Below are 22,319 nucleotides of genomic sequence, written 5' to 3' on the forward strand. Positions count from 1 at the left end.
TTATTATTTTTTAAGAAAACCCAATAGCCAATCAACTGTGCTTTCATCATCACCATAAAGTCCCCTTAGAGAAATGCAGAATGTTTCGAGCTGTGACTCAACCCTCTCCCCTCCCCCAATCCTGCTTCCATTCAGGCCCTTGCAACATTTAAGAAATTAGAAATTTGGGCCCCAGTCCTGCAATGAATTCCACATGGACCCAGGGCATGCAGAACTCACTACAGGATTGGGGTCTTGCTTTTTAAAGAAACAGTTTTGAGCAAAAATGGAATTGGTCAAATAATTTATAATGGTTCAAACTGTTGTGTTGATTTAAATAGCACCAAATAGTATTATATAAGCTTCTAAATCTAAATTGCATTGCATACATTAACTAGACATTAGATCACATTTGAATTTCTTAATTAGAAAAATGTTACTCATCACTTTTACTGTTAATTGGGCTCTGCCACAGCAAATCTATGGATAATTGTGATTTTTTTGTAACTGGGAAAAACATGAGTCATCATCCATACCTTTGCTATTGAAAATGCTAATTATGATTGCACGTGAGGAATAGCACTTATCTTATGATGCTAATTGATAGACTTAATCTTAGGTTGCACTTCATATTCTGTTTGCATTTTATCTTACTATCTCTGCTTCTAATTTGTTAAAACACAGGATGAAGGATTTTTTGGCTTAGTAAATGCATAGTTTTTTTTTTTTTTTTTAAAGCAAAATGACTAGCATAAGTTGGCGTTCTTTTGCTGCAGTGAAGGGTATATAGATATAGCAATAGGCTTATGGCATGTTTTTTCCCCAGAAGTGCTGACCAACTTCAACTTTGGTTGAAATTCCTGGTAGATGTGGGCACTCTGCACATGCAAAAGTCATTCCCATATCTTGTAATATGAAGACAAAGATTTTACATACGGTAATGGTGGTGGTGGTTTAGATAAAAAGGTTACTGTTGCTTTTAAATAAGAGTCTGTGCATTTTCCATGATAGCTGACTAACATTCCAGTAACTTTCAGTGATATTCTTGTAGGTCTTCCACAAGGCCAGAAGTTGCCAGCATAGAACCTGCAGATCACGATGAACGCCAATGTTCTCAAAAGGCTGTTGTCCAGGCACGTTCATCGCAGCCAACACGTCTGACAAGTATCATTTTTGCTGAAGATATATGTAAGTTTTCAGCTTTTTTAAAGTCGCATTTTATTGTGTGGGTTAAAAAAATTGTACAATACTGCAGGTTTATGAGCCCTGTGACATCTTTAAGGGATACAGACATATACATACTGTATATGTAACAAACATTCATTCATATGTGCACTTATATATAAGCTTATAGATAGAAAAGACCATATGAACCCTGTTCCGCAGAGGTCTCAAGTCAATGTGGGTAAGGCATCTGAAACTTTCAGGGGTGGGTAGGTGTATCTGAAACCCTCTCAAATCTGGGGATTCCTAAAAGTGAATGTTTCCATTTTAATTTTACATAATTCAGCTTTAGATATGTGGGATTTGGAAAACTGGAGTTTACTTCCATGCCTTACCTCAGTGCAGGGTACTGTCTGCCTTTAGAAAGAAAGATATGTAAAGTAGATGAGTTAATAGACATTTATTTGAAACGTAATCATTGTATAATAAATTGGCTACGTTATATTGCACTTTTCATCCCAAAGGAATATAGGGTGTTTTATGAATGATACGTGTAGGGGGCTTCTACCCATTTCAGTCATTGAATTGTGTCCAGGGAGCTGCTATTCTGAAACAGCAACACTCTACAAAAATTTTCTGGAGGGGAAATAAAGCAAATTTTCTTCACTGACAGTATGGTGGGCGTTGCAAATCCTATACAAACACTTTTATTTTGAGCTTAGAAGGGAGGAACTACTTCTCTTGTCTTCAGGGCCTAGTTTGTTTTTCAGTAGCATTCAGGACCTGGATTCCATCCCTTGAGTGGCAAAGCTTTGTGCTGCCCCTAGTTTAGATCTGCCAACTGGTTAATTTGTTCATTTTATTTGCTTAATAATTTTGGTGGTGATCGTGCTCAGTGCTTCTGACTTAATGTTTTCTATTGTTTCCTTAAGTGACTGGTCAAGTGCTTCGTTGTGATGCCATAGTTGACATAATTCATGGCATCCAAATTGTGTCCACGACAAGAGAACTTTATCTTGAAGATTCACCGCTGAAGCTGAAAATTCAGGCTTTGGATTCTGAAGGTCAGAGGCTTACTGTTAAGATGTGAAAGTGTTAATGAAGTCGTGTGTGTGTGTGTAAAGTACTCTGCTCAGACTTTACCTAGGACAGGACTGGATGTTGGAGCCCAACCCAGACAATGTGTAGGAGAATTGTCCTGTTGGCGCACAGATACTAACCTATTGTAACATTTGTGGTTAAGTATAAGAGGGCTGACCAAGCAATCCCAAATATCCAAATGGCCAGTTGGACATTGTTTCATATCTGACAATTCCTGTTCAATTTTTTCTGTGTTGCTCAGGAATCAACTTTAGTATTAATGGCATTTCAAATATCAGAATCCCAAATAAACATATTTACATGTAAAAGCTCTAACTTCAGGGAAAGGGGGTGAGAGAAACAAAAAGCAGGAAGTAATAATGTTTGCATTGCTGAAATGTCACATCAATATTTGGCTGGTCTGGTCAGGGCTGCAAGGAAGATTGAAGCAGTAGTGATACAAGTCTGTGAACTGCACTGTAAATTCGATAGGGTTTTGCTAAGTTGAGGCAAGGAGGATGCATTTTTAAGGCAAACCTGTAAAAAAGACATTTTATATAAGGTCAATGTGTCTTTTGTTTAATGTGTCTTTTGTTCACACTTCTGTCCCTGTTCTAGCCACCAACAGCTGGGCTTCATATCCCTCAATCTAATATAATCTAGATTTTTTTTATAGTTGTTTCCCCCAACATAGGGTCTGACCCACTGGAGTCAGTGGGAGTCTTTTCAGTGACTTCAGTGGAAGATGGATTGGGTCCTTCGTATCTAAGAGGAAGAGGAAACCTCTACTTGCCATAGTGTATGTAATAATCTGAATGCCTTCAGGAACTTCAGACCTTGCTTCAGCAGCTCAATTCTACACACAAAACAAAAGGTTTTGAAAAAACTTAGCCAATTAAGGAGGCTGGCCGACTTAAACAGCAGTAGAAGCTTGATGTTTATAGTTTGGATACTAGAGGCCTAAACAACATATGTTTACTTATAAATCATAAAAGCCAGGCTCTGTACTGCAAAATATCAATAGGTAGAACTGTTAAACTTCCTTACTGTATTTGTAATTCCAGAATCTTGGCTTGGTGTTTCTGTAGACTCTCAAACATACTCATCTGACAAATTTTTTTGGGAGCCATCCAAGTTAAAGTTTGAACAGAAGCTATGGTTTAAAACACACAAAGAACACTATAATCTAAATTGCTGGAACAAGATGTTCGCTAGGAGCCTAAGTTTAAACTTTCAAGCTTAAATTAATGGAAACTGATTGCTCAGCAGCTCTGAAAATCACTTTTTTGTAAGTGATTAACTTTAGGAACTCAACTTTAAGAGTTTTGCTGATGGCTTTTAAACTGCTATGGTGTTCTCTTACAGTACTTTCTACAGATACATCTCCTTTTGCAAACATTGTTCCTCTACTAACAGGTGACCAAGTTTTAGAACATGAGCAGAGTTATTGAAGACAGTCTTTACATTTCAGAGGTGCTTCCTTGTCATGTAAGAAAACTGAATAAATGACTTTTAGACAGTAAATTATTCATCCTTTTGCATACAAGAGGAGCAAAAATAAAGGGAAAAATAAGCTTGTAATTGGTGAACAGTTGAACACTGCAAAGGGCGTGTAGCTGGCTTTTACTTTGGACTTCTGCTCATATACATGATTATATTTGGTAGATTTTGTAGTAACTTGTATGTTGTTTTATTTACTCACATAATGGAATGTTAGGGAATTTTTAAAAATGTTATCTTTGTTTCAGACTGACCATATACTGTACCTCATTATTGCATCTTGTATGAAAGATCAGGTCATGCATTACTGTGAAGCTCAGGTCCTGTGACAGAGGATGCTGTAAATAGCAGTACCTAGATATATAGTTCAGTGGTGCCTCCCTTTACACATACTACTTTGGAATTTTGTCACGCACTTAACATCCTATTGTATTGTATGCAAATTATTTTTGTTAGTGACAGTAAAAAAGGAAGACACTTTAAACATGCACATTAAATATGGTCTAACATGTATTTTTTCTGATGACACAAGTTATGGTGTGCTATTTAAATCAGCACTTAGCACTTTCCCCAAATAGTTTTGCAGCATTGCTGAAAAAAATTAGGACAATAGTTACACCATGGGGAAGTTGGCCTCATGAATGTAGGAAGAAGGGAGATGATATTCAACCAATCTTTGATACTATGAGCCAAATTAGTCTTGGTGTAAACTCTTGCACATCACCCATTATCTCAAAATAGCTTTATATCAAGACATTTTGTAAACCCAGAGAATGTTAATGTTAAAGCCATTATGTAAACTTTTAAAAAACTTGTTCACAAAATTACTGTGCATGTACATGTCTTCATAGCTTCTACTTGATTCTTTTTTGTACAGTGTAAAATGAATCAAAATTCTGATTAACAAGTTCTGGACTAAACTTCCTACCAAATATTTTAGGAAAGTTTATTTTGTTATGCTTGACATGAATTATGGAGAGTTAAATACAGTGAAAGCTTCTCATTAAATGCTTGAACTTCCAATTGTTGGTAACAGAGCAGAACTCTTAAGATTAAATTCCATCTGAACATCTTAAAAGTACCATAACATTAGCTTAGCTCACATGATTAGTCTTGAGTTCAAGAATAGCTATTTACGTTTGTAAGTGTTTATAGGACGAAAACAAACTTGCAATCCTTATTAAAGGCAAAAGTCCCATTGAATTCAATGGGATTCTTATCTGGATAGGGCCTGTGGGATCAGGGCCCAAAGTAATTTCATATATAGGATTCCAAAAGCTCCTGGAACCATTTCAGTTCGCTCTCTCTCTGTGTGTATATATGTGTGTGTGTGTGTGTGTGTGTATATGAATTTCAGCTGCTTAAAATAGTGATTTGTCCTAGAAACGATGAGTGATTCTTGACTTAGATCCTAGCAGGAATCACTGTAAAGTATATGTTACACTTGTTTTAGCAACCCTTGGTTCTGATCCTGCGTTTAGGTCCACATGGCTGGTAACTGTGCTGTGTCTATCATAACTTTCTGATCTATGTTAATCAGTATGTTGCAGTACAATAGGAGAATTGCTTCTTTTAATGACCTACCTCTTACATAGTGCTCTTTATCAGTGTATCTTTAGATGAAGTCCCTGAATTGCTGTGTGTTAGTTATCGCCTGTATTCTCTGTGACTAACTAAATACAAAAATTCAGGTCAAAAGTATTTTGAAGGGAGTAGATTTGAAATTGGATTTTATTTAAAAAAAAAAAAAAACAACCCAAAACAACAACTTGTTTTTTTTATCACCAAACTGAGGTGTATTGAGAAACTTCCTGACACAGTTCCCTATTTTTGAAGGATCTCCGTACCATCTGACAAGATAATATATTGAAAAAAATAATTATTTTTATATTGAGGTTGTATGCTATTTTGTAGCATAATCTGGGAATGGTGAAACTCCAGTCTTATCATAGCTCAGTGTACCAAAGAATTGGTAGGGCTGTTGCTTTAGAACTACTGTCATAGAACCGTTAGCAAGAGCAGGGTGGGGAAATAATCCCGATGTATCTAAAATGACTTTTTAAACTCCTGTCCAAACTTAATCTTTACTTGATTGATCAGTGTGTTCTTGGCGTAAACTCTGTATAAGGATTAATGGAGGCTAATCAAATCATAGTGGGACTAAAGTGCTTTCAGTTTCTAACAGGCAGAATGAAATTTAATATATCATGCCACTCTTTTTAAATTATACTTCGGGCTAAATCCTGCTACTAACTAAAGTCTAAATGGAATTTTTCTGTTGACTCCAGCGAGACTAGGATATGACTTTCTAACATTTATTTACCTTGGATAACTCATGTGCTTCAGAGGCCCTGACCCCGTTGTCCCAGCAGGGATTTCATTGTGCTTCTGCTGAGTGTTTGCTGCGGCACTGTTCAGACACATCTCTGGACCTGCTTGCATCTTTAGTTTGAGCAAGAATTAGGGAAGACTTGTCTTAGCTTTGCAAAGCTAAAACATTTGTTATGAGAACAGCTAATTTAGCTCTGCATCTTAAAATATCCTCAAGCAGTTTGAAACATGTTGCCCCTGTAACAGACTGAGTTAAAGAAAGAAGTTTTAGAATGGAAGAATAGAAAGGTGCTTTTTATAGTCACAATCTTGTTGCAGGATACAAAGCTATCTGTGTAGTATATATTTGAGAGGGAAAATATGTTTTGAATTGTATTACCACTGTTACAACATTTCTGTGGTTTAGATGATGCCATAAACCTTTAGCTGTAGGAACTTGGCAGTGAAGTTGCAGTGGTCACTATAATTTGCCAGTGAAGAATGAGAGAGGAAAACTAAGAATATAAATGAAAACAAATTATTATTAATTATAAAAATACTAGCAATATAAGGCTTCAGCTCTGCACCCATGAATGTCAATGGGAGCTTAGTAATTGATTTCAGTGGGTGCAGCATCTCTCTCCAAGACTGAGAACTTTCTAAAAGACTTTCAGATTCAGCATGAGACAATTTATCTGGCTTCAGTGTGTTTGTTCCATTTATAATCCTTTAATATCTGTTATTTCACATGTTGCAATGACTCAGGGCTTGTCTACACTTACCAGGGGATCGATGAGCGGCGATCAATGTATCAGCAGTCAATTTAGTGGGTCTAGTGAAGACTCGCTAAATTGATCGCAGATCGCTCTCATGTTGACTTCTGTACTCCATTGGATTGAGAAGAGAAGGGGGAATCAACGGGAGAGCATCTCCCGTAGACATCGCACAGTGTGGACCCTGCAGTAAGTAGATGTAAGCTACATCGATTTGAGTTACTCTAGTCACGTAACTCAAATTGTGTAGCTCAGACTGAATTTCCCCTGAAGTGTAGACAAGACCTAAGATCTAGCCCCCCAAAAAACATGAATGACTTGAATTGTCTATATTACAGGTAAATCCATTTCAGGTTTAAAAAAGTCATATTGAAAGTGCATTTCATTAAAATGTGGATCCCAAATTCCCCAAAGAGTATCTCAGATCCATATGTCTCAAAATGCTGGATTATACGCTTGGCTCTGAGTTAGCTGAAAGTTGTATAAAATTATATGTAGGTTGATAGTTCCTTACTGATACTATGTCTGAAGTGTCTCTCGTATGTGGTTTGTTTCCACTAGAATGTGGAATATATGGTACTTAGGAGATATGACTGTGACATACATATGCCATAAAAGAGATTTGCCATTGACTTGAGGGGTAGTTGGATCTGGCCTTCTGCAGACAGCCAAGGTGAAGGACTTAACCCTCTCCTTTTCTGCCAAGCCACTGAGTTGTTTAAGGACTTGTATATCTGCCCTAATGTACCATTAGGGAGTCAGCAACACTTTGTTATGGAGTCTGTGAGCACCTATGATGCAAAAATGCTTCTAATTTTAGGTGGCGCACACATACTTCAGGATTGGAATCTATCCTGCATGTGAAAATGAGTTTGACATAAATTCTATTGTGATGTTTTCAACATTCAAACGAAGGTGCCTCATATCCACTTGGCCCAAAGAGCATGGGAGTTTTGCTGATTACCAGGAATGGATCCATTGTCACATCTGACTTTTGTAATAACCTGCATTGAAGGATGCATGTGTCCTATTGGTATCCAAAAAGTAGTCACAGAATCTAATCATGGTTTAGGTAGTTATTGTTTTGAAGGGGATAAGGATGTGATTTGCTTATTCCAGCAGTATCTTATTAAAAATTCAAACAGTTAATTCCCTTTACTCTAGAGCAGACATGCTGGTACACTTAATGTGACCAGAAAATACAAATTTGTAATTGAGCAGTGAGGGTCTATGATAATACCTGTATATATGTACTGGGATCCAAAGTATGCCCAGTGTCGTATGTTGGGCATAAAGTGGAACAACTGCATTCATACTGCAGATATTTATGGTCACCACAGGCTAATGGGGTCATTGTCTGCAGATGGTGTCTTACGCTTTTTGGAGATGTTGCAAGAATGCCACAAGACGTTCTGGCGACCTCCATTCTGCAGCTGGCTTGTAACATCCAGGATAAAATTCCACCAACTGAGGAGTGGAGGCAGCCCAGAGGCAGACCCCTTATTATGGGGGCATATCAAGTCTGTTCCAGTGTTGGACTCTTGGCCCATCAAGCCCTTGCGGCTGCACGGGAACAGACCCAATGGCAAACAATGGTTACGGCCGACCATTTGGCGAAGTATTGAAGAAGAAGAAGAAGAAGAAGATCCAAAGCCACATATCAGACCATATGCTGGAAACAATTCTCTATTCTATTTTGATTCTTCAAACCTTCCAGTTATCTGGCTTTAAAAAAAACCCCTCCTTTTTAACTTTAATGAAGAGCTATTTTGTTTGAATGATCTTAGCAAATTTAAGATGCTCCTGTTCCTGTTCATTGATGTTTTTGTTTGTTTGTTTGTTTGTTTGTTTGTTTGTTTCCAAGCAGCAGGAAGACTTTTGTCATTTTGAATTTTGTTACCTAGTTATTCATTTGATTTATAGGAAACACTTTTAGCACATTGGCGGGGTTAGCCTTTGACTGGACGATAGTAAAAGATACCGAGGCTGATGGCTTCTCGGATTCCCACAATGCATTGCGGTAAGCACAATTTACATTATTCTCAAGGGCCCCAGGTTTAGTCATGAACAAAAGTTACTTTGCTGAATCTGAGTCTATAAACTGAAATGATAATATCCAAAGTATTGTATACAGGTTCATTGTTTTAGATTTCTAACTACTACAATTGCCAATCCACAATTCTGGGCACATTCACACCCATTTAAAATTCACAATAATAAAAATACAATTAATGATGTTCAGAAGTTGCCCATATAGCTCTAAACCACCAATAAAAATTTAACAATAGACTCAACTGTGCCAGAGCTGACCCCTCCCCAAACAACTGGGGAAAACGATAAGGTATTAGTGCTGCGATTAGTGCATAAGGTAGTGGGGGTGGCTGCAGATGTCAGAGGTTAGCCTCTTGTTTGGAAGATGGGGCTATGGCCCATTCAATATTTGGCCTCTCTGCTGAGACTGCCAACAAGGTGGCCAAGATGGTTGCGGCGTTGGTAACTCTCAACACCATTTACAAGGAACTGTATGGAGAAACAAATATTTCATTTTTTAAAAGGTTTTAATGAGCTTTTTTAAGCTTTCAGAGCAGGGCATTTAGCATTCTAGTGGAAGATGTAGCAGTTAGCCTCTCACCATTTTGAAAATCCAAACCACTGTGTCTTGCTTGGCACTTATAATCTGTAGGAGCCCTACGCACCACACTGGGACCTATGGTCCCATCGACTTGTGAGTAGGATCTGGCCCAAACTCTGAACTCTAAGTGAAACTTCCATCCAAAGGTCTTAAAGTGTTTTGCAACTTCTTAATGAATTAAGCCTTGTAACGCCTCTGGAAAGCAACGAAATACTATTATCTGTGTTTAACAGATGGGAAACTAAGATACAGCTAGGTTAACTTCTTGCCCAACATCATACTGAGAGCTTGTGGCAGGAATAGGAATACTCCTAGCTTCCTGTGCTTACCCAACAACAGCCTTCCCCTCACTTATAGGTACTGCATAAGCTTTCACTGTACCTACTTTAGTATTCTGTTGATTTCCTTTGACTGAGAGGAGTCACGCTACAAGGATTTCAGTTTCCACACTTATTAAACTCATCAACTTTGAAGGCTACCCAGCATTGTCGTATTTGGGATATTTTTCATTTTAAGTTCCCAAAGTCCTGGTTCAGCCTTTATGTTGATACTGACTGACTGGTAATAGGCCTTTAGCAGAGCAGGATTATTTTGTCTATTAGAACTTTACTAATATCCATCATAGTAAATACTACAATGAATGTTAGATTTGCTTGATATGAATGTCAGCTCCAGAAATGCTTGCCTGACATACTTTTGAGTTTCTAGTCATACCAGAAGCATATAAAACAGTAACTCAATTTTCTTTCCTATCAAGCAGTTTCCACACACTAGCCAAGTAGAACATTAAACTGACGTTCTTGTAATATATAATCGGGATGCTAAGACACAATAGATTCAAACTCAAGTGCCAGGATTTCCATTTACTTAAGAAAATAATATCCAGCAAAATTTAGTTAGTAAGGAAGTGAATCAAAGCGTGAGGCAGAGGAGATAGGAAAGTATATTGTGCTTTGAGTCCTGCCCATTAATGTGAAATATCTATGTTGTTGTGTCTGTAGTACTCTGTTATATTGGGTGTGTTTTTTTTTTAATAGTAAACCGATGTCATTTCTCTGATCAAACCTACGTTATTTATTTATTGCCAGTATTTCCCCTGGGTTTTGCCTGTAATTGGAAAACATGTCTTTTTAGCAGCTTATATGGCTAGAACTCTTTCTGCACTAATGTGTGTGTGTGTGTGTGTGTGTTTTGTTTTGTTTTGTTTTTTTAGATGGTGCAGCTTTTGTGTGTAGACAAGCCCTGAGTCACTTAAGTGCTTTTGAAAATCCACCCCAGCTCTTAGAAACAGACATCCCATCTTGATTTAAAAATGCTAAGGGATGGAAAATCTGTCACAATTTTAACATATAATATTTTTAATAAAGTGGTTGTGTCAACCGCCCTTCCCCTCAACCCCCCCAACATTTTTTTTTGAAGCAAGAAATTCAGAGTTTAAGGCTGATTTTTAAAGAAACCCAAGGGAGTAAGTTGCTGAACTCCCATTGAAATGTAGCAGAGGTCCGGTGCCTAACATCATTTAGCTCCTTGGAAAATTTCATCCTAAGTTTTTTTTGTTTTGTTTTTGTTTTTCATGTTTTTTTGCAAGCAACCTTCAAAATTTGACCCTGTTATCAACACCTACCCAGATTCTGTCCACCAGAAATTCCTTTTCTCCTAATTACTATACCTCATCTAAATTTCCAACCCAGACCACATAATACACAGTTTACAGACTGCCCGTGCATATGTAATCAGCACTTTCTATCCACTTCACATCAAATGCCCTTCTAGTTCATTTGAGCAAAACACCATAATGTTATCGTAATCACAAACAAACCCGCAATGCCTTTCCCATTTACCATACCTCACTGATCTAGAGAATCCTCTATACGCAGACTAGAAACATCATTGGGGATACCTCGTCCATGTTTCCTGTATGTCTCTAAGAAGGTCCTGCCTTCTATACATAGGCTTCAGATGCACTTTTATCCGAGTCACTACACAAATTAGCCACAGAAACCAGAGTACCACAGTGTCAGAGCACACAGATATATTGTGCACTATATGTCCATTGCTGAATACAATGCGAACTCTGAATTATCTTGGTACTGAATACAGTTATGCCTAATAGTCACAGTACAGGTTATAAAAGGTACCTGCACATAGGTATTACAGACATCTATGTTTTCCAGTCCTACACAAGCCCATACAGCACCCATGAAAGCTTAATTTAACGTTTATGTGTTCAGGAATATAAGTGAAAATTGAGCCTCTCCTTCCTGGCATAAGATAAGCACCTTACGTTTGCTGTGGGCATTTTTGCTAGAAGTAAACAATACTGTAGTTCTGATATGGGTTAGCATACATTATTCATGACTCTTGTTTCATAAAGTTGTTCTGTTCACTTTTCAGTATACTCAAATTCTTAGAATCTACCTACATACCACCTTCCTATATATCAGAGATGGAAAAAGTTGCCAAACAAGGAGACACCGTTCTGGTGTCTGGAATGAAAACGGGTAGTTCCAAATTAAAAGCAAGAATACAAGAATCTGTCTATAAGGTAAGAAATTCACATGGTTCATTTATTATTTATTTTTCATGGCAGAACTTCCCTAGAGCCACATTAATTTTCCCTCTCATATTACTACATACTCCACTCCAACATTTCTTCCTTTATCAGCTATTGTAGCACTGCTCCTCTTTCCCAATGAGTAGATTATGTGGCTTTTCGTGAGGTGGTTGCCAATACTACTCCATTGATTTTTGCCCAGCACTGGGGATGGATAGTGCAGTTGTCCTGTTTAATGAGCACTCCAGATGATGTGGGTCCCAAAGCTAGTTTCCAAACCTGTCTCTGTGATATGATGGTGTAGATATCTTGTTCCTGTGTTATTTAGTTTGTTTTACAAAGGAATGCACTTTAAATTCACAATTTCTTTTCCTTCCCTTTGATCATTAGCTCTTCAGGGTAGAGACCGCCTTTCACTCTGTTTATATGGCACCTAGTACAGTGGGGCTCCATTTTTCATTAGAGTCTCTAATTACTGGTGTAATACCAATATTTAATAATAACGTGAACTTATTGTGGTGATGTGCAAGCCAGAAATAAAACACCTTACTTTTGAAATCCCAGCTTATGTAAGGCTCCCAGTTATAAAACCAGCTGTTTGCTTGTAAACTGTGCAAACTTCTGCTGGAAGTTGAAAAGTGATTATGGGGAGGAAAAAAAAAAGGGCATTTTGGGATTCCAAGTTCATTGTCTTTGAATCAGAGCATAATGACACTTGGATGCTTGCACCAGTGCTTTGACATCATACATCTTAAATTAAGTGCTGCTGCTATTAATGTTTGTTTATTAATATCCTTGGACAACATCTGCCAGATTCTGGCCTTCACTTAACGCTGTGCAGCATTGTGTAACTCATCGGGGCCCTGATTCAGCAAGACACCTAAACACATGTATCTTTAAGCATGCAGGTTGTCAGCTTGATTCAAGTCGGGGGGGATGACACACAGTTAGGTATCTGCTGAATTGGAGCCTTGATCTACTACTGCTACCGAATAGAAGCATTCCCTCTGCTTGGTGATTATCTGCATTCATTGTGGGATGAGGTTTTGGCCCTCTGGCTGCCTATCAACAAATATTAAAGATTTATCTGATGGATTTTTCTATCTTGAGCATTGTATTGAATCAAGACCACCCCCTTAGTTCCCTGCATCGTACCAATCCTCATTTTGTAATCAATTCTGCCTCATTAGATTCCAGTCTCAGAAAGCAGTGAGATCAAATGCTAATAAACAAGTGTGTTTAACTATAGCATTGGCCTTTTTCCCAGCTCGCCTATCGATTTATGCTATTTGTTACTTTGTAATCTACAGTAACAGTGTTTTCATTTTAACCCTAGTAATGAAATTTATCCTTTCTGTTAGTACAGACATTTATCTCTCTCTTTTTTTTTTTAATGGGTTATTTCCTACAGGAATGTTTTGCATTTCATTAGTATTTTAAACTTTGCAATATTTTAAGAAATAAATGTTCACTTACAGTATTTTTAAAAAAATCCATCCAGTATCTATCCAATTACTTGATATATTGCCAGTTTCTCTATTAAACAAAATATATTGGTTTACATTTTTTAGATACTGGTTAAATAATCTACGGTCCTCTGAAAATATTATCTAGAAGTACAAAAATAATAGTGCAACTTAAGGACCATATTTTGGTTGCAGTGGTGCAGTTGAAAAGTAATTCTGCTCTACTCCTTGCAATTTCTCCAGATTCACACTATTGCTGATGAGATCAGAGTATGGCCCGGTATTACTAATGTTTATTTTTGCGGTGGTTCTTAGCAACTTGTAGTTGGTTTTGTTTTTTATCTTCGTATTTATTTTTTTCTGCATTGGTTCTGGCATCATTCTGTAAATTTTGATTGAAATAATAGTATCCTGTGCAGAACTTTATATGATTTGCTTTGTTACTATTGTCCTTACATCTTTCAGTGGAAAATCCCTCAAGCAAATGGAATAGAACAGTATTTGATTTTGTGTAGTGTATTTCATATTCTTGATTTTATAAACAAAGGAGTTACACACAGATACCATAGCACAGTGTTAGAAGACATGCCTAGCACAGTGTTAGAAGACACTCCAAACAAAGGTATGTTGGACCACCCGGAAAAAAATGCATTTCCAGATCTCAGATTATCCATTGTGTGCTTGCCCCCAAAAGTCATAGGGTGGGACGCATTCTCCACATGATTAAATTGAGCAGGTGCCCTCCACCCTATCCTTCTGCAGCATTGCTGAACAATGTATAATTTGGAATTGCTTCCTTCTTTGAGCTGCTGCAGGGACAAGCTTTTTGCATCTGCAGCTATTGCAGAGTGACAGGCAGTCAACAAATTCTAAAGGACCACTGAATTTTTCGGCTGTGCCAGGATGCAGACCATAATTTATGGCTGAATTCTTGCACTGAAATCCTGACTCCACGGACGTCAGTGGCAAAACTTCTATTGACTTTTGTGGGTCCAGGATATCACCCAGGCTCTTGGTGTTTTTCCCACTATCCAGGACAGTAAACCTGAAAGGTGGAAGGAGGACAGAGCACTACATTTTGCAGCTTCAAAGTGTTCACTGTTGTATGACCACTTCCATTTTTTATAAACGCTTTTTGGCATGTCTTTGGCTATAATAGCAAATATAAATGGCTTACATAAGAAGGAAAGGACATAAGAGAGATCCATCTCTATATAAGTAAATTAAATTCCCTGTTAATAAAAAAAAACCCCAAGAATTTCCGATTAACCTGCACCTTCTTATTTTTTCCTATCAAGAATAAACCAAAATATGAACAAACTTTCAATGCACTGAGCCTTCTAAGTTGTTCTACCTGGATATGCAAAGACCATAAGGAGAGAACATCTGATCATAAAGGGAAGCATGATTTAGTGGCCGAAAGCACACGTGATTCATGAACTCTTCATTATATATATTCCTGGCTGCAACATAGTGTGGACTAATTACTTATACACTCTATGCCTTAGTTTCCCTATCTGTGAAATGGCATTAGTATTCCATTGTTGTGTTGTGAAGTTTATTAATGTCAGTAAAGAACTTTAAGGTTTTTGATTGGAAAATACTATACATTTGAAATTATTATTTGCTAATTGAGATTTTTATTCACTTCCTATTTAGTAGGCTTTTCTACTCAGAGTCAGTTCTCAAAGTACATAAAGCCATGCCATGGCCAGTTGGATTGAGCTGGAGGTCAGGGATGGTGGTGTTAACCTGGAAACTTTTCTGCTGGTAGTACTGGCTATGCCAGTGCACTCTGTGGCACTGTTGGCACTGGTATGTGAAAGGGATAGTTGGCAAATTAGAGAGCAAGTTAATGTGTGGCAAGCCAGGTCTCTGTGAATCTACAGCACACCAGGTCTCTGTGAATCAAGATCCATGTAGACACAGCTGTGGCGTACTGAAAGTTAGCATACTATACTTTCAAATGTAGCACGTTTAAGCCAAGCCACACTTTCAGTGCACTGTAGCAGTGTCCACATGGGATGTTACTGCATCGCAAGATGATGTGCTACAGAGTCACACCCCGGCTTGCTGCACAGTAGCTCACCATGTAGCCTCTCACATGGCAATACGTGTTTCTTTGCCAATAAACTAAAACTGGCCTCCTTCAGGCTTCCTTGACTATTTAACAGCCATTTCCTCCCAAAAGCCCCACTTTTCTCTTCACTGTCCCCTCCTCAAGAAATGTAGGCTTGTAGGCAATTTAGAACTGCAGGCTTTAACAATGTGTACAATTTTTAATCTAGGCCATAGATTGGAATATAGGTGGGGGGATTTTAAATGTGTGATAAGGTTTAAAAAAAATTCCCAGTACTTGAAAAATGGAGAATCCACTCTTAAGTCTGGTACATATGTAAATGCCAGTTCTTCATAAAAGTATTCTGCATTTAATACACCTGAATGTCTCTTCTGAAGCAGTTCAAATCTGTCATGCAATTAGAGAATATAAATGTTTGCTGCACTGTAGTATAAAAAGAAAAACACTTGTAGCAAATACCTACTGAGCTTGTCCTATTCTGGGAAGTCATATTTAAAAAAAAAAAATCTGTAACAGTTTGGTATGATGCATGATACCGTACAGACTTTTGGAGTTCTGCTACATTTAATCTGCTTGGACCCTTATAAAAATGCTCCCTGCAGAGCACAAACAGGTACAAAAGTTGATGATACACTTAACTTCTTTTCTGTGCTGCAGAAGATGGGTATATTCCTTCACTGAAATCCAGTCTTTTTCTGTCTAGTCATGTGTTATTCTTAGCTATCAGTATTTATTAAATAGTGTACTTCAAACAAGCCAAAAGCCCTGGAAGTGTGCCAACGTTGAGATTTTTCAAGTTATGAAATTTTGAGAGCAGTTGTGGAAGGCTTTATGAAAACATTAGTTGATTTTAAATAAGAGGTGCACAACAAGTACTATTGTAATGATTAGAGAGGAATGATTCTGACCAAGATATTTTGATTACCTTGTCTCTAATGCCCTGGCCAGGTTTGTTTGCGTATTTATCTATCTATTTATTTATTTATGCTTGCCTTCTTTCATGGTCTTTCCTCATCTCTGTATTTCTGAGACCTTATCGTTGTATTCATCACTTGATATTTTACACATTAATCATTAAGTTAACTGTTTATTGGCTTGACCCTGCTCAGATATGTTCAAATGTCTCATTTTGCTTATCTCCTTTAGCGTCCATAGCTGATGGTGCAAAGTGAAGCTGTGCTTCTGTGCACCACTATGTGCTCTGAGTTCTATTGCCATTAGAAAAGTGGTAGTGTGAAACTGTTCTTCAGGACAGAAATAACTTTACACATATTTTTAATTTGTGGATTATGAAGCTTTATTAAAATAGATATGTTTGTAACTTTAAAATGTGGCTTTTGTTTTTTCTTTTAACCAATAGAATGTACATCCTGCAGAAGTTAGGTTGCTTATTTTGGAAAACATTCTTCTAAATCCAGCCTATGATATCTACCTGCTGGTAGGAACATCACTTCAATATAAAGTTCAGAAAATAAGACAAGGCAAGATTACAGGTTTGTCTCCTCCATTTTTCTTAATATTCCACATTTCAGTATGAATTTTTCACCTATAAGTGGAAAATTAAAATATTGTGTATACTGATAAGGAAACGGTCTTAAATTCAACTTAGATTGTTTTAACTTTCATAATCAAAATTATGCTGAGAGATCCTTTATTTCTCCCCTTTCTCTCATCATGCAAACACTTACGCATATGCTTATTTTCTATGTAGGAGTAGTCCTATTAAGGATTAGTTATGTGCATAAATGTGAGCACATTCATAACAGTTTGCAAGTTTGGGACTCAGGTCTGTATTATTCAAACAAGTTCATCTGTCTTTCATATTGGGAAACATTTGAATTTTTAGTACATTTGTTTTCAACAGAAAGGCCTCACTCACTTTGTGAAATGCTTGATTTAGATGTTACTCCATTTTCTTGGCTCGTTAATATGAAAATTGGAAAAGGGTTGAACTAGCTGCATACCAATTTCAGAGGATGAGGAGATTTGTTATTAAGATACGGGTACAAGTACAAGACGCTTGCAATATTGTTGATGGGAGTTATTTTAAGAAACCAGATATGAAATAATGTATTCACTTAGACCTACTTCAGCTCTCTAGCTGGCCGTATGGGATGCAGCAGCTTGGATTTCAGTTGCTCATGTAAAAAGTTCTATTTGCCAAGACAAGAAATTGGTCTGATGTCGTTCTCCTTTAAGCAGGAAGGCAATTTTAGTTGGAGGCTTCAACAATGGGAAAAAAATATTATTTTATTCATCTAGCTTACATTATGTTTCATGCCTGGGTGTAGAAAATGCATTTTCTACAAAACTATTTAAAGCGCCAATTTAATACGTGCTAAGCATCAAATAAAAAATTAATCGGTAATAATTAACAGGGTCCAAACAGTGACACTTTGGCTTGTGTTGTTTCATATGTCTTCTTGCTTCATGTACAGAATTAATGATGCCTTCAGATCACTATGAACTGCAGCTTCAGAACAACATCCTGGGTCCTGAGGGAGATCCGGCTCGGCCTGTTGCCAAGCTGGATCAGGCAACATCAACGGTAACTGCATTGCAGCAGGGACAAATTAATCTAGTGCTGGGGCACAAAAATATCCTTTCTGTGGGGTGCTCTTTAGTTCAGCATTTAGTGCCTGATGTCAGGAGGCAGATTTTCCACTCTCTGCCACATACCAGGATAAAACTCTCCATGCTTTGCCCAGTGGTCTGAAAATCAGCACTAGCTGATAGAGGTGTAGAAAGCATTGCTCTGAATTCAGTCACAGTACTACCTCCAGATACCTTGACATGCTCCTAGAAATTAAGGCTTTAGGGCTGGAAAAATCCATTACATTATCTTGCCGGTTACCTTAGTGGGAGGGAGGAGGAGGGACAAAGAGAGTATGTGTGTAAACCAGTATATTCTGGAAATGCTCACTCTCTTAAGAGAGCTAACATTTTTTTTGTCCTTCTTTTCAGGAACATGGAGTCAGTTTTAAATAGCATTAAACTATTAGCCAAAAGTTAGTTTTAATGTTCTTGTTTCAAAGCCTTTTAGTTCCTTGACTGAGCTTGCAGGTATTCGCATGCAAAGTGTTTCCAGATTACCAAACAGCACTATCTATGTTGTGGATCCTGGGTATTTAGGTTAGTATTTGCTGTTACTCTTTGGAGTGTTTATTTCTTTAACAAATTCTCAAACTATTTACCTGTATCAATGCCTAGTATTGGTGCATATGGTATCTAAGTACCTGTACCTGCTCACATATATAAACTGTAGTTAGTAGAAATGTCTTTTTAATAAGAAAATGTTTCATATTAAGCAATTTTGGCTTTAACGTGATTTCCTCTCTGTTTCTCCACCACTAGTCTTTAGCAATTAAAGCACATCTTTAAATTTTATGAACCAAAATGTTTGTGAATATATGATACATAATAGTTCATCACATAAATGGCCTTCTGGTCTATGCTGTTGAACGTGTTCTGTTTTACAGGATTTACAATTCATCCTGGTGACAGATGGGTTCTAGAAACAGGCAGACTTTATGAAATTACAATAGAAGCATATGACAAATCAAGCAATAAGGTGTATTTATCTGATGTAAGTACAGTGTTAGTGTATGTTTCTATTCTGTGTTACTGGATGTTGTGTGTCTAGCAAATCTGTAAAAATTTTTGTGGAATTAACTAAGCAGCCGTTTACTTACACAGACTTGGAAAGTTGAATATTTTTTGTTCTTAAAAAGCATGCTGGGTAGCTCTGTCAGGGGACACATCTTAGCACATGTGACAAAAAAACCGAGAGAACATTGGCTGCATCTCGGCAAGTTTACGATAGAATGAAACTTCCAAACCAGTGCAGCCAGTAAGGATGAGCACCAAGTGTAGTTAGCAGACATTTTTAAGCTATTGAATCTTTTTTGAACCTCTTGTTAAAGGTGTTTCTTATCTAGTTTTATGGAGTAAGTTTACATATTTACACAGACGTAGCCCCCAGTGTAGATGCAACATATATTGACAGGAGGAGTTTTCCTTCCAGGGTAGGAGGAACACGATCACAGGCACATCAGCTACACCAACACAATCAGTCTTCTGTCGGCCTAGCTGTGTACACACTGGGGGGGGAAGAGGGGGGTTTGTTGGCATAGCTATGTTGTTCAGGGGTGTGGTGTTTTCTCACCCCATACCACATAGCTACACCAGTGTAAGTTTTAAGCCAAATTATGAAGAAATTTTTTGTTAGGGAAATAATTCATATATTTCCTTGCGTATTAAGGATGACAAAATAGAGAAATTGTAAACTGGAGGTTGTAAAATCTGAATTGATTAGTTTAGTGATAGAAGTAGTGCTGTCCTTTCCTGCCACATTACAGGTTGTTTTTGATGGAAATAAATTCTCTTAAATTATGATGATAGAAGTGTTTTTGGATGCTAGTACTCTGTCCCATAGGAAACCAGTAAGATGATCTTGATGCACTGGATGATATCTGTCTTAAAGGGGGGGGGAAGCCCTCTTATATGCCTGAATTTCAGATATGCTTGTTTGAACTATATATAGTTATACAATGTAACTTTACAACGTTTGCTTACGTTATTTATATGTCAACATTTTCAAACTTCAGTACCTCCGGTTAGGCATTTGAATCCATATTCATTCACCTACATGAGTGATCTGTTTTGGAAGTTGTCTGTGCTCAGCACATCTGAAAACCTTATTTAGCTTTCTAATCTCAAGCACCTAACTTGGAACTTTTATCTTAATCTTATTTATTTGTCTGAGAGGAAGGTTGGATATTTGGGAGTTTATTTGTTTGTAAATTGACCATATATGTGGAGTGTGACTTTTTTTCTGGTTGGATTTTCTGATTTTTTTTTTTTTAACAGAATACTTTTTTTGGCTGTCCTGAAATGTATTCCTCAATGTTGTTAATCCATGGCAACACATAAGCAATATATTTTAATTTCAGAATATCAGAATTAATACAGAATTGTCTGAAGAATATTTTGAGATTCTGAAATCCTCTCTGAATGGATCATATCACTATGTGAAAGCAATAAAGAAGGGTCAAACTATTATCGATGCCGCTTTAACATCTGTAGTAGATCAGGTATGTCTTACTAAGAAACGTTCTAGTTTGCATGCTTAGAAAAATTATCAAGTACACACACATCAGAATCTTTTTATTGGTATACTCCTCTGAAAGCAAAAATAGGAATTAAGTGTCTAAGCCATACAAAAATAAGAATATATATAAATGGATGAGGGGGCAGAGCCTGAATTCCTTACTTAAGCAAAACGCTCAGCAAAGTGTTTTTAATCTGTATTTGTACAGTGCCTAACACAATGGGGTCCTGGTCTGTAGGTGGGACTCCTGAATGCTACAGAAATAGAAATAATGAACAATAGATGTTTTGCCTGAGTAAGGCTTGCAAGATTGATACCTAGTTGTGTGCCATTTACCTCTTGTTTAGAGTGATTGAAATGCACTGCTCTGAATTTCTTCTCTGGTAGCTATCAGGAATACGTGGGCATGGCTTGTAGCAGGGTGCTGACTAAGGGCCCAGTCACATACTCTGAGTAAATGTCAAGGCTTACTACTGCGTGTAGGGAAATTCTGACTCACTGTGCCATGTCCTAGCTCTGCTTTGCATGACATTAAATTTTGGGACACTTTCTGTCATTTGGTAAGTGACCATTAAATGGTAGAAAGAAGACCTGCCAAACATACAAGCCTACAAACCTCTTAAAAACTAATATTGATTAAACTTTTCTGCTACCGGGCCAGTCTTGGTGGCTGCCAAGTATGCAGCCACCAGGGCACTTCTGTTTGGAAGGGTTCCTCTCCATTCAGCAATTTGGTTTTATGTCTGAAAGTTGATGGGGTTCAAATACCTAGACACATTTGTTCTCAAATCTTTTCCTAGCCGCTCCTTGAAAGTGATGAACCAGTTCCACCCTCTGCTTCAGGCAGTTGGCCTCTCTCTGTCAGCTTCTCTGAAAAGGCCTCTCTCTCTAAGGTCTGCGAGAGTTGCAGTGTTTTCAGAACCCCAGCAGGGGGAATGACATCTTCATTGGGAATCGTAGTCATGGAAGGCTCTTGATGGAAACGTAACAGCCAGTTTCAGAGTATGGTATTAACAATCCCTTCCTTGGGCATAGATGCATTATTCTCCACCCACAATCTGCCCCTTTCCCTCTGAACAGGATGTAGTAGGTAGGGGGCTGAGCAGGGTGTGAAGAAGGGTTATGAAGTACAAGGAGTGGAGAAGGGGTAAGTGGGCTCCTTGTTACTTAATTTACCAGTAAATTGCCATGTTCATCTATGGCTCCAGAGTAATGACAGTGGTAATATTTATCTAATTTAGAGTAGGCATTGTTCCAATGAGTTGCTAATTTGCTCACAGGAAGTGCAGAGCTAATAGTAAAAAAAAAAAAAATGGTGCTAAATGTATCCTTGTGTGTGTGTGTGTGTGTTTGTTTCCTCAGTAACCTAATTATAAATAAATACAGAATTTTATTTTAAAAAATGCTGTGAATGTCATTTATAATTATACATGCTGTTACTTATTATAGGATGGAGGTGTTCATACATTGCCTGTACCAGTACGAAACCAGCAAGAAGTTGAAATTTATGTTCCCATTGTGCTTTCACCAAGCATTTTGACATTTCCATGGCAGCCAAAGGCAGGAGCCTATCAGTACACAATAAAGGTATGCTAAGGAAGCCATCTAAATGCAGGAAGTGTCACTCTGGCAGATTCAGTGAGGCCAGTAGTTGTTTGGGGAATCTGCTGC

At 37.6% G+C, this 22,319-nt stretch overlaps 1 protein-coding gene across 2 annotated transcripts in view; it reads left to right on the forward strand.

Annotated features, from left to right (window-relative positions):
* Positions 1-22,319, forward strand: part of NUP210 (nucleoporin 210) — a 115,141-nt gene that overhangs the window by 15,259 nt on the left and 77,563 nt on the right. For both annotated transcript variants that reach the window (XM_043518498.1, XM_038410021.2), the window contains exons 2-11: positions 1,031-1,167; positions 2,076-2,207; positions 8,730-8,826; positions 11,833-11,983; positions 16,899-17,031; positions 17,977-18,135; positions 18,602-18,670; positions 19,018-19,124; positions 20,491-20,631; positions 22,098-22,235. In XM_043518498.1, the coding sequence (XP_043374433.1) occupies positions 1,031-1,167; positions 2,076-2,207; positions 8,730-8,826; positions 11,833-11,983; positions 16,899-17,031; positions 17,977-18,135; positions 18,602-18,670; positions 19,018-19,124; positions 20,491-20,631; positions 22,098-22,235 (1,264 nt within the window). The remainder of the gene's footprint in view (positions 1-1,030; positions 1,168-2,075; positions 2,208-8,729; positions 8,827-11,832; positions 11,984-16,898; positions 17,032-17,976; positions 18,136-18,601; positions 18,671-19,017; positions 19,125-20,490; positions 20,632-22,097; positions 22,236-22,319) is intronic.

This window comes from Dermochelys coriacea, chromosome 7, assembly GCF_009764565.3.
Source record: "Dermochelys coriacea isolate rDerCor1 chromosome 7, rDerCor1.pri.v4, whole genome shotgun sequence".
Classification (NCBI taxonomy): Eukaryota; Metazoa; Chordata; order Testudines; family Dermochelyidae; genus Dermochelys; species Dermochelys coriacea.